General features: G+C 47.5%; 1 protein-coding gene across 1 annotated transcript; it reads left to right on the top strand.

Annotated features, from left to right (window-relative positions):
* Positions 1-3134: 3134 nt before the first annotated feature.
* On the top strand, positions 3135-6600 carry LOC136449908 (glyceraldehyde-3-phosphate dehydrogenase B, chloroplastic-like). The gene is made up of 7 exons (XM_066450139.1): positions 3135-3411; positions 3526-3636; positions 4726-4887; positions 5007-5174; positions 5285-5507; positions 5614-6070; positions 6182-6600. The coding sequence occupies exons 1-7, from the start codon at positions 3334-3336 to the stop codon at positions 6312-6314; spliced, it is 1332 nt and encodes a 443-aa protein (XP_066306236.1). The 5' UTR covers positions 3135-3333; the 3' UTR covers positions 6315-6600.
* The last annotated feature ends 5309 nt before the right edge of the window (positions 6601-11909 follow it).

Raw genomic sequence — 11909 nt, 5'->3', positions numbered from 1 at the left:
GGAGCGCGGACTGCCGCCTCCCCCGGCTGGTGTGCCCTGCGCCGCGGCGACCGGTGGCGGGTGGTGCGGTGGGGGCGCGGACGGAGGGGGAAGGACGCGCGATGGGGGCGATGGGGTGCGGTGGCCGGTGGCATGGGGCTTAGGCGGCGCCGCCGTACTCCTTGCCGCAAAGCACGAACAATTGGATCGGGGGAGGAGTAGCGATCCTCGCTGGAAACGGCGCGGCGTGAATACGGAGTCACGACGTTAGTTCCCATCTGGAAAAGGGCTGGGCTCGGGCTAGTCTTGGACAGGCTGGGCCCAGGCGGGACCCAGATGCAAAATAATATAAAATAATTAATTTCTTTAATTGCCTGCTTTGAGATTCGTGCTATTTAAAAAAAAGAGTGCTGGTGCAGTTGGCATAACCTATTCCATCTTCTATTTCTCAATACTACTCACTCCGTTCTAAATTATAAGACGTTTTAGCTTTTCTATATACGTTGCATTTACTACTCACATAAACATACACTAAGTCTAGATACATAGCAAAAAACAATGTATCTAGAAAAGACAAAACGTCTTATAATTTGGAATGAATTTAGTAGCATTTTAGGAGAAAAATTTGTTGCGTCGGATCTCCTATCATATACTTATGATTATAGATCTCCTAAACACAAGCTCATCTCTCCGAAATAAAAGGAGAGACCATATTTTCCATATTCGTAAACAAAGAGTAACTCCACTGTATCTATTATATTACATTTTCTACGAGTTATTATAGATTATAGAAGATAAAACCATTTCAACATATAGAAGAGGTGTAACCACTAATTTTTTCATCCTATTGTGTTCATCGCTTTAGCAAACACCCTCATTCCTTCAACCTATTTCTATGATGCACACCAACAAAATTCAGCCTTGCTCTACTCCTTTTTTTAGACATTACTTATACCCTTTTCCCCTAGTAAAGGAGGCTCCATTAACTAGATAGAGGTCAGTCTAGTTTATATGAGATAAAAAATGAACATCGGCGCCTATCTCGACCGCACTGTTGAATGCGTTGTACATATAGAATGAATCTCTTGTGCAATTGAACACATGTAGTTGAGTCACTAGATCCTTTGCTAGACTTGTAGCATAGACTCTCGTAAAGTTCAGAAGATGCATAGTCTGAGATGCTTACTGGCTAAGGTTATAGGTGAGGTTATATTGTGGAATGTGGATTGTCCAGGCTCTCGAGAACACTAATATAATTAAGTTTGGTAGCTCTTATGTGCACATTTACCTTAGCCACCCAACATCATAGCCGAAGAAAATGGTATAGAGATTATCAATGGTGTATGTAGTGCTTCTCCTCTCCTCCTAATTCCAATACGTCCATTTATTCTAACTTTAAAGTGTTGCAACTAGGAGAAATGAAAAATGAGGGGTTTTTTTTTAAATGATTAGGCATGAGACAATGTCTATTTCATTGATAAAGGAGATTTTATAAGCCAGAAAGCCGGGAAAGCAACAAAAGAGGTTATTATCACGCTATTAGGGCCGCTAAGTTTTTGCACCTATTGTCACCCACTTTGGGGTCTCATCCTTGTTTATCGCTTTCAAATCTATCATTATTGCCCTTTAGGTTGTATCACTCTCACATTCCTTTCTTTCTACAACTCTCATGTAACGAACAAAGTTAGACTATTGATGGATTTTTGTGGAGCAAACCTTGTGGAGATGAGGTTTGTCCACCATTCATGCACCCCTGTGCAAGGGTACCATTTTTTATGGCTGGAGTTTTAGTTAGGCAAGCTAGGTCACAAAAAGGCTCCACATCCTCTTTGTGTACTGGCATTCAACAAGTTAGGTGGTGCAATGATTTCATCACTTGGTGACATAGATTGCATGACAGGCTATATCACCATCCGCTGGGTAAGCCTATCGATTATCGAAAGACGTTATTGTAGGATTATCCATGCAAATAATTTGCACTTCAGCGCTGCCCAAGCCTTCGAAATGTCATTTGAGTGATTTTGCTTTGGGAGCATGTAAATTGGGACTTGTATACAAAGGTTGATGTGTATATGCTATCTGCAGTTAGCTTCCAAACAATGTCATCATAGTGGCCTAGATGAAGGTTGACAAACTTTTTGAGGTAGTTTTTTATGCCATTTTGGATATTGAGGTTCTTGGGTCTGGTCGTCGTTTAAGGCATCAGGCATAGTACATTTGTTCGACCTTTAAAATTACATAAAAGCGCAACATGAAGTGCTTCGGTCGTTACCCTGTAGCCTGTTACTAGAAATAGGTATGTGATGGTGGAGCAGTTTATCTGGTTTATTTCTTCGGTGAATTAAGCTCTATGCGGAGTAATTCCTCCGTAGGTTGCTTCTTAGAGGGACCACTGACCTTGGCCAACAAGTTAGGTAAGCTTTGGGGAGGGTGGATGAGGTTTCAAATATAATAAAAGTAAAATGGAGAAAGATAATAGCCTCCATCATTATATTATATGGGAGAAAACTCGAGCCACGGGGGAGAGACGTCTCCACGGCGTTTCATTAAGAAGATGAATTTCTCACGTAGCTCGAGAAAATCTCCGATTACAACAGCACCTGCATCTCCGTGAGACGGGACAACATCTGCATCTCCGTGAGACGGGACGGCCACAGATCTGTACTTTGGTGTGGTACAAACGAGGGGATTTTTTTACCCTCAAGCTTGAAATTCATCCACATAGAAAATCGAACTCAGGACCTTAAGGTGCCGCCGGAGCCAACTAATAAGTTAGGCTAGAGGACCTTTGGCAAAGAGTTCAAACGGCACTGAAGAAAGGAGGGTTATGACCAATCATCCAAGATGGGTAAAGTACAATTTTCACCCTCAAAGAATATCAGGAGGGTTGTGAGCAATGACACAAACTAGTCCCTGCCTCTCATGTACAAATATTGATCACTCGATCGAACATATCTGCGTACTGATGGCCCCAGAATTACAGATCACACAGGTCACACAAAAAAGAGAGGCGTACATCGTTCCGATCAATCAACATGGCAAAAAAGACAAGAAACTATGAACCAGGAACAGCGACGCACAGTGAGGACATTTGCCCGCTCTCCTACCGCCGGGCAGGCCGCGACACATCGGATATCGCCCCGCCCGAACGGGTGGCTGCGGCGCATGCAATCGCCTTATCCCCCCGCCGCCCCGAGGCCACAAGCGCAAGCAGTGATCACGGGCTCACGGCGCCTCCTCCGCGGCCACGACGCTCCGGCAGGCAGGCAGGCAGGTAGCACATAAATACGGAGCACCACCGCCCGGTTCGGTTCCGTCTGGCTACCATCCCTCGGCATCCGGCAGCAGCGCGCCATGGCCACCCACGCAGCTCTCGCCGCCTCGCGCATCCCCACCAGCGCCCGGCTGCACAGCAGGGCGGCGTCCAGGCAGGTACGTCGTGCGCGCGCGCGTTCTAGCTTGCTATGCCGTACGTGGACCGTGGTAATAAGCGGCCGGAGATGACCATTTTTTGGCTTCCTGATGATGGGTAATGTTGGTGTGCAGAGGCTGGACTTCGCCGACTTCTCCGGGCTCAGGCCGGGATCTTGCTCCGTGAGCACGGCCGCGAGGGAGGCGTCTTTCTCCGACGTCCTTGGCGCGCAGCTCGTCGCCAAGGTACCTTATACATACGCAGCTAAGACATCCTGCAGTTTCTGTGTGCCTAGAGCGCGTTCATGTAGAACTCAAAAAAAAGAAAAAGAAAAAGAAAAAGGAGCGCGTTTATGTAGCAGTACTACGTGCTTTGCAGCTGCAGCGTATATAGTAGTATCTGCTTACGGTAAAAACGTAGTGTACACAGATCATGGAACCGCTGAATATCTGACCGTCAATGCGCACTCACCAAAAATACATCAGACAGGCAGATAGTTTTGTTATATATGGCTGGTTTATCTGACTCATCTGTTCTGTCGATGGTAAGGAAGAGTAGATCCGGGCAAAGTAGTAGTGCTATTCACCAATCATCATGGATTCATGGATATGCTAATAATCTTCTACTCTTGTTCATATGTACAGCTTACTATCGAAATTACTAGCGCGAGCTCCTAATATACACTAATACACCATGTTTGAGTTCTTGATATGCTGGAATAGTGGCGGATCCAGGATGAGATCAAGGAGGGGGCTAAGTAATGGACATGTTGATTAATAATGAAGATTTAATAATAATTTATGCTTGACGCTACAGTAATTCAACAAGTAATTAAGGCTCACGGGGGGGGGGGGGGGGGGGGGGGGGGCTGCAGCCCCCCCAGCCCCCCCCCCCTGGATCCGCCAATGGCTGGATGCATGATAGTTTGATCTGTTCATCTGTTAAAGATTCACGTAATAACATCGTGCCAATGGATTCAAACAAGAACGGAGTCTATTTTGTGATATCATGACTCCAAGACTCCAACCGTGGCCTTCAAGGCCTTATAATGACCACGAAAAAGACGACACACTTGTCATGCTAATTGGGTACTTCAATCAATTAACCAACAGTTAGTATTAAAAAAACAAGCAACACTAATTGGACAACCAACGCGTACTCCTATATTTTCACTGCAGTATTGTACAGTCAAGATACACCCTCCCAGAGTCCCAGTTTTGATTTGTGCAAGATTTGGCTTCATTCAGCTTATACAAGCATGCGACTGTACAGTGTACACGCTGGCTATGGAAATGGTCCTGAATGATTCCTGCTTGCTGGTTACCCTGTGACAGGCCACCGGAGAGAACGCCGTGAGGGCGCCCGCTGAGGCAAAGCTGAAGGTCGCCATCAACGGCTTTGGCCGCATTGGCCGGAACTTCCTCCGGTGCTGGCACGGCCGTGAGGACTCCCCGCTCGACGTCGTCGTTGTGAACGACAGCGGAGGCGTCAGGAACGTACGTGAAGATCGATGCCAACTGAAGCTGCCGCACTCGTATTCAGAATTTCAGACGCTTGCCACGAATTCTGACAGAAATTTGCATTATATTGGTGCGTTTCTTTTTCTTGATTTCAGGCGTCTCACCTTCTCAAGTACGACTCGATGCTCGGCACCTTCAAGGCTGACGTCAAGATCCTCGACGACACGACCATCAGCGTCGACGGCAAGCCCATCACTGTCGTCTCCAGCAGGGACCCTCTCAAGCTTCCATGGGCTGAGCTCGGCATTGACATTGTCATCGAGGTACAGAAACACAGGATCCCCACTCCCCAGTGCAAAAATGTGCGTCCATGCATGCTCCAGTCGCTGCCGACGCAGAAAGACTGACAGTGTTTTAAAACTGTGTCGTGAAGGGCACCGGAGTCTTCGTCGACGGCCCCGGCGCCGGCAAGCACATCCAGGCCGGCGCAAAGAAGGTCATCATCACTGCTCCGGCCAAGGGCGCCGACATCCCGACCTATGTCGTCGGTGTTAACGAGGGCGACTACGACCACGGCGTGGCCGACATCATCAGCAACGCTTCCTGCACGACCAACTGCCTCGCGCCATTCGTCAAGGTCTTGGACGAGGAGTTCGGTGAGAGCTTGGTTCCCTGGTCACCACAGTCGTCTGGTGTACATGTGCCGGAGGGAGAGAGACAGAGAGTCAGCTGACTGTTTTTTTTTATACGAATACGATGCAGGAATCGTGAAGGGGACCATGACGACAACTCACTCGTACACCGGCGACCAGAGGCTGCTGGACGCGTCCCACCGTGACCTCCGGAGGGCCCGCGCGGCGGCGCTGAACATCGTGCCGACGAGCACGGGCGCCGCCAAGGCCGTGGCGCTGGTGCTGCCCCAGCTGAAGGGGAAGCTAAACGGCATCGCGCTCCGTGTGCCGACCCCGAACGTGTCCGTGGTGGACCTGGTGATCAACACCGTGAAGACGGGCATCACGGCGGACGACGTGAACGCGGCGTTCCGCAAGGCCGCCGACGGCCCGCTGAAGGGCGTGCTGTCGGTCTGCGACGTGCCGCTCGTGTCCGTGGACTTCAGGTGCTCCGACGTGTCCTCCACCATCGACGCGTCGCTCACCATGGTCATGGGCGACGACATGGTCAAGGTCGTCGCCTGGTACGACAACGAATGGGGCTACAGGTAAGAAGAAGCGATTGATTGCCGCACGATCCTAGTCTACACAGCTGAACATATATATGCATGCATGGATGGCACATTGTTGCTGACGCCGGGCTTGTTGGGTACGTGCAGCCAACGCGTGGTGGATCTGGCGCACCTGGTGGCGGCCAAGTGGCCCGGCGCGGCGGTGGGCAGCGGCGACCCTCTGGAGGACTTCTGCAAGGACAACCCCGAGACCGACGAGTGCAAGGTGTACGAAGCATGAGGCCCCGTTGTTGTAGGCCAGGGGCCGCCGTGTGCTCAGAATTTCACTAGCTTGCCCCGTGTTCTTCGATAGAGAATATACAGATTTATTCGCCGAAAGAGACTAGTAGAAGAAAAATGTGGCGTTTTCTGTGAGGTGTATGTAATCACTGAACTCGTACAGGCTTCCGCTTTTTCATTTCCTGTTGGGACTCCTGTAATTCTGGAGTGTGTATTTATTTCATCAATCATGCCGACTTGATCCATCATACTTACTAGTAATAAGTATATGTAAAGATTTCGTGTCACCAGCATTTTTTTTGTTATAATCGCTTTGCTTGCAATTGCAACCAGCACTCCCTTAAAAAAGAGATGGAGTTCCATGGTACCCTGATTGCCGTGACTGGAACCGCAATCACAAGTCAACTCGACAGAAAAGCCGCGAACAAACGCATGCAGATAGGCGATAGCCCAGCCAAGAAACCAATCGAACCGGATGCAATGCAACGGGAGGTTGCGTCGGCGCGGCACCGATCTCTACTGGAACATCGATAAAACCTCGAAAAAACCGGCAGAAAAGCCCGGTGTCTGTCCTGGTAACCGCGGCACGACCCCAGCGGCCACAATCCGCGCACCGCGGCCGAAAGAGAGTGAAGCCGAGGCGTCACGAGTTGCGCGCCCCTGCTCTTGGGCCACAATCCCCCGTGCCTTGGTCGCGGCTCGCGTCCGCAGTTCCGCACCGCACGTCCCGCGCGGCCGGCCCCACACCACACACCAGAAAGGCGAGCCGTCTCCCCGGTGCCGCGTCCCCCACCGTTACACGTCTGCATCCACGAAGACGACCCGTTTGTCCCCTTCGCTCCTTGCTCTCTTGCCCCGTTGGAGAGCAAAGCGGCGTCCTTCCCCAACCACCGTGCGGCGGCGACGGTTCCCCGGTAAGTCGGCCCGGCGGCGGTGTTTGTAAATACATCTTTAGTTTTTTTTTCTGAAGCTTGGAAAACTTCTTGTTTAGTTCCGTTCATATGGTTCTTCAGCGAGCTTAATCCATGTTTCTGTGATGCAGGACCCTGTTTGTTGCGAATCTAACTGTTGATGCAGTGGAACTATCAAGAGACCATAAACCAAATTGCAAGAGTGACAAGATTAGAATTGAAAAACTAGGCGGTACTGTTTTTTATGGCTATCTTAACGGTCAGCAACTCTCAGCCTGTTCGTTTGGCTGGGCTGGTTCGTTGCTGGTTCGTGAAGAAGTACTGCTGGCTGATTTGTGTGAGAGAAAAATACTGTTTTGGCTGGAAATTTATGGTCGTTTACGACGTTTCACCCCAGCCGAACAGGCTGTCTGCAAGCAGTAGCAAGGGCACTTGGAGACTAGCACATGAAAGGCCCCAAAAGGCTCAATCAGCCCTCTGACTGCAGAACCTGAGCTACAGGAGACTGTACTTTCTAAAGAACATGAGTTCTTAGGGCTTCCCCGAAGCAGCAGTTGAAGTTCGCGTTGCGGAGAAGAGAGACACCAATAGTTGCTTAGGATCACATCTAGTTGAGAATAAAGAAAGTTGTGATGGAAAAGACTTTGCTTTTTGGTTGAGGCTAACAACGCTGTCAGCCTGCGTTTCTAGTGCCATTAGGGCACGACCAAGGCGGGCCAATACTTCTCTTAGCCTCAACTTAAAGCCGCAGTCTACGTAGATGAGGAGAATGTGAGGCAAAATACCATGGCGCAAGTAATAGAAGAAGCTATTTTTTTTTTGGCTCCATAGGCACGCATGTTGCAGCTTTCTCTCTTTACCTTAGGCCTCGTTTAGTTCGCGAAAATTTTAGGAAATAGTACTGTAGCACTTTCGTTGTTATTTGATAATTAGTGTCCAATCATAATTTAAATAGGCTTAAAAGATTTGTCTCGTAAATTTCGTCTAAACTATGTAATTAGTTTTATTTTTTATTTATATTTAATGCTTCATACATGGATCAAAGATTCAATATGATGAGAAATCTTAAAAATTTTTACAAAATGAAGTGTAACTAAACAGCACCTTATTGCTTTTCTCTCCTCGACCTGCTGGTTTCTGTGCGTGTCAGAGGCATCGTTCGCTTCAAAACGCTCGCTCCGCTTGGTGCTCGACCTTTTTGTCAGATGCTGCAGGTTACTCTGGCGTACTGCGAGACTACCATCCGACGTGATGTGAAGAGCAAGTGAATACGTGTTGATTGAGGCTACAAGACACGGTGTAGCGTTGGGGCTGGCCTTAATAATAGACCGTGGTGGCCTTTGGGATGTGATGACCAGCCAGTGCGCTGTGACGATGGTGAGGAAAGAGCTGATGCAACATAATGACCCAGAAGGCCTCCTTTGGGAGACCTAATCCATGGGGTTTCCCCGCCCTTTCCTTGGGCTAGGCCCCCGCGCGGATTTCGGTCACGGGGAGATGCCCCCTTGCATTTGGAAGCCCATCACGCGGGAGAGGGCGACCCGAGCCCCGTACTTTCCACGGGGCGGCTCGTCCCGCACCCAGGGGTCTGGGCGGCTCTTCCCCGACCCGAGCGAGGGCGACGAAGAGGAAGCACCGCTGCCGCCGTCCTCCCGCCACCGCCGCCTTCGTCGTCACCCCCATCGCCGCCACCAAGCTAGCCCCTCCCCCACCCCTCCGCCAGCTTCTTCCTTATCTTCGTCGCCGGCCTCGCGACTGCCACCACCACCGTCCGAGCTTAAAGATCTACTCAGGTTAGCTCCAAGAACCCGTCCAAGTTCCTCACCTAGATCTAATTCGTATTGAAGTGTGCACGATGGATGCACTAGCCAGATCCAAAGCACAATACCATTTAAATTGCATACTATTTCTGGATCATCGTTTCTACGTGCAATCTGCAGTTAATAACGAGTAAACGAGGCTAGGCTAGCTAGACTCAAAGTGGAGCTGAATCTGGATCTGTTAAATTATCCTAGAAAAATCAAGGATCTGCCATTTTTTGCTATAACGTACTGGTTGACCAATGAATGAATGTTGTTCTATTTATTGCTGTAATACCAACAGATTTACCTATAGTTGAAATTAGATATTTGCTTGTCATCTTAGTTTGCTTCATCTACAATTCTCAGTTGACAGATTGTTTTCAGGGTGAAGACAAGAAGTGACCCAGCATGCAAGTTCCGCTTCCTTGCTTAGCAGCTTAGGTAGTCTTGTTTGTCTCTGTTACTGATTCCTCTTCCTTGTTCATTTGAGTTGTGATTCCATGAATTTGCTGCTTTGGTTATATGTTTCAATTTTGGTAATATTTGGACGACATCTGGCAATATTTGTCAACAAAGCAGAGGATCTGGTAATATTTTGATGACATCTATGAATTATGGTTAAAAGAAAAACATTGGCAAAGACTTGTTGCTAGTTGCTAGAAGGCATAATGCACTCATACACCCGTCTTGAGTGTATAAAAAATGTACTGTTTAGGATTGTATTTGTATTTTGATGTTGCACAAAGCAAAACAGTTAATTGTTAGATTATGTTTGGTGAGTTGCAAAAGCCTAGTAAGTATTTTTTAAAGACAAATTGTGACATTCTTTAGTTGCCCAAAATATATCTTGATATCTAGATAGGTTTCTAAATAGTTGAGTGAAAGCTAAAATAGAAGACTACATGCAGTTTTCTAATCCTACTAGGAGTATGTAGTAGATGCCGGATCCATCTCAATTAGCTATTTGCCGTAGAAGAGAGATGCATTTCCTGATACATTTTGGAATTAGCAGTATTCTCTTTTTTCTGTAAACTTCTGTATCGGAGGTGACATGCACATATGAAAAATAAATCTTGGTTACTAACTTACTATACTCACTGAGTTGGACTAACCTAGCTAAGACCTTACATATTTGCCCCATTTAATTAACTGGAGTAAGATCAGCCTAGATCCTGAACCTTAGGAGTTGACTGAGTAATAGGTTCTTGCAAATCTCGTTTCGATCTACTTGAAAATTGTATTGCAGTTCAGAGAACTCTTCTGTTATGCTTGGCAGTTCAGGGAACTCTTCTTTTATGTATTGCAGTTCATAGAACTCTTCTTTTATGTTTGGCACATCAGTTATAATTCTTGTTTTTAGTTATATTATATCCTATTTAATAATATTATCCCTATATAATAGATAATGGGTTCTTGGGAGGAGGATGTTAGGCAGTTCATGTTTGATATAATTCCAACATTGACTCATAGATTCATCAAGCTTCCAAATCCAAACCAAACACATGCCAAGATTATCAAACCCTCGGTTCATGCCGTTCTTCCAGGTTAGTCATATAGGCTGCTTGCCCTTGTATCATTCCAAACACACTATTCCAACAATCTTAGGTTCCTTTTTACGTGCAGAACTGCATTGGCGCCATCAATGGGACACATATCCCTATTACTATCAATGAAGATAAGGCCCCTCCTTTTAGAAACAGAAAAGGGACATTGTCCTAGAATGTTATGTTCGCTTGTGACTTTGATCTCAAATTCACTTTCAACTCTTGTGGGTGGGAAGGATCTGTGTCTGATGCAGGAGTCCTACGTTCTGCTCTTACGGAGGGGTTTCATGTACCGCCAGGGAAATTCTACCTTGTAGATGGCGGATATGCTAACACTCCATCATTCATAGCACCGTACCGAGGAGTTAGGTACCACCTTGGTGAGTTTAGAAGGCGTGGATCATCGCAGAGAAATGAGTATGCAAGCTACAAGGAGTTGTTTAATCATGAAGGAGTTGTTTAATCATCGTCATGCACAACTTCGGAATCATATTGAAAGAGCATTTGGGGTGTTGAAAAACGGTTTCCAATTCTGAAAGTGGGAACACACTATCCAATTGAGACTCATATCAAGATTCCTGCAGTAGCAGCGGTATTTGAATTTTCTAAATTAACAGATTTTTTATCTTTCTTACGTTCTTTGAATTTTCAATTTTTTTCTTTCTTGATTTTGGCATTTTTCTATGTGTATTTTTTAAGTCCATGACAATGCATTATTAACCTTCTATCACCAGATAGTAGAAACGCACTGTATATCGATGCTTTATCCCCTCTGTCTTTTGGAGTTTTGGTTGCACAATATAACATCTTTCCTGGGTTCAAATAGCAGCAACGCGGTGATCTCCCCTGCCCTGCTTCCAAACAGCAACAGGCGACAGGGTTCACCTCCCCTGGCGTGGAGGGTGATGTGACTGTCCACGAAAATCCCCCTACGCGTTGCTATTCCCTGGGTTGAGCTGCCCCGTGCTCCCAAAGGAAGCCGAAAGGTGTATGTTCAAGCAAGCTAGTCCAGGAAGCGCTGAAACGGGATAGTTGTCACAATCTAACTGTTGTGGTTATTTGTTTCTCGTCCAATCCACCCCCTCAAAATGAGACGCCAAGACCCCGGATGCATAGAAGCATTTCCTTGGAAGGGATGCATTTACGGGAAAAAAAAAATTGGATGCGCGATGGGCTCATTGACCCGGCCATGCGCCCCTGCGCTCGATCTCTGACGCGTGGCGAGGAAACAAATCAACGCTCGCGGGAGGTGTGGCTCGTACGAAGCGCTCCCGGACGTCAGGCTCTGGCTGGCAACGCTCTCGTTCGCGGCTCGGCTCGCAGCACCACGCCGAGTGCC

The sequence above is a fragment of the Miscanthus floridulus genome, chromosome 1 (assembly GCF_019320115.1).
Source record: "Miscanthus floridulus cultivar M001 chromosome 1, ASM1932011v1, whole genome shotgun sequence".
In the NCBI taxonomy this organism is placed as follows: domain Eukaryota; kingdom Viridiplantae; phylum Streptophyta; class Magnoliopsida; order Poales; family Poaceae; genus Miscanthus; species Miscanthus floridulus.
This window is presented reverse-complemented; position numbering and strand designations above follow the sequence as displayed.

What these genes read in the sequence shown, in the direction of transcription:
- LOC136449908 (XM_066450139.1), top strand. Translation starts at nt 3,334, where the DNA reads ATGGCCACCCACGCAGCTCTCGCCGCCTCGCGCATCCCCACCAGCGCC. An exon ending in GCAGGGCGGCGTCCAGGCAG is followed by an intron (nt 3,412 to 3,525) that starts GTACGTCGTGCG and finishes GTTGGTGTGCAG; the next exon opens with AGGCTGGACTTCGCCGACTT. An exon ending in GCATTGACATTGTCATCGAG is followed by an intron (nt 5,175 to 5,284) that starts GTACAGAAACAC and finishes TGTGTCGTGAAG; the next exon opens with GGCACCGGAGTCTTCGTCGA.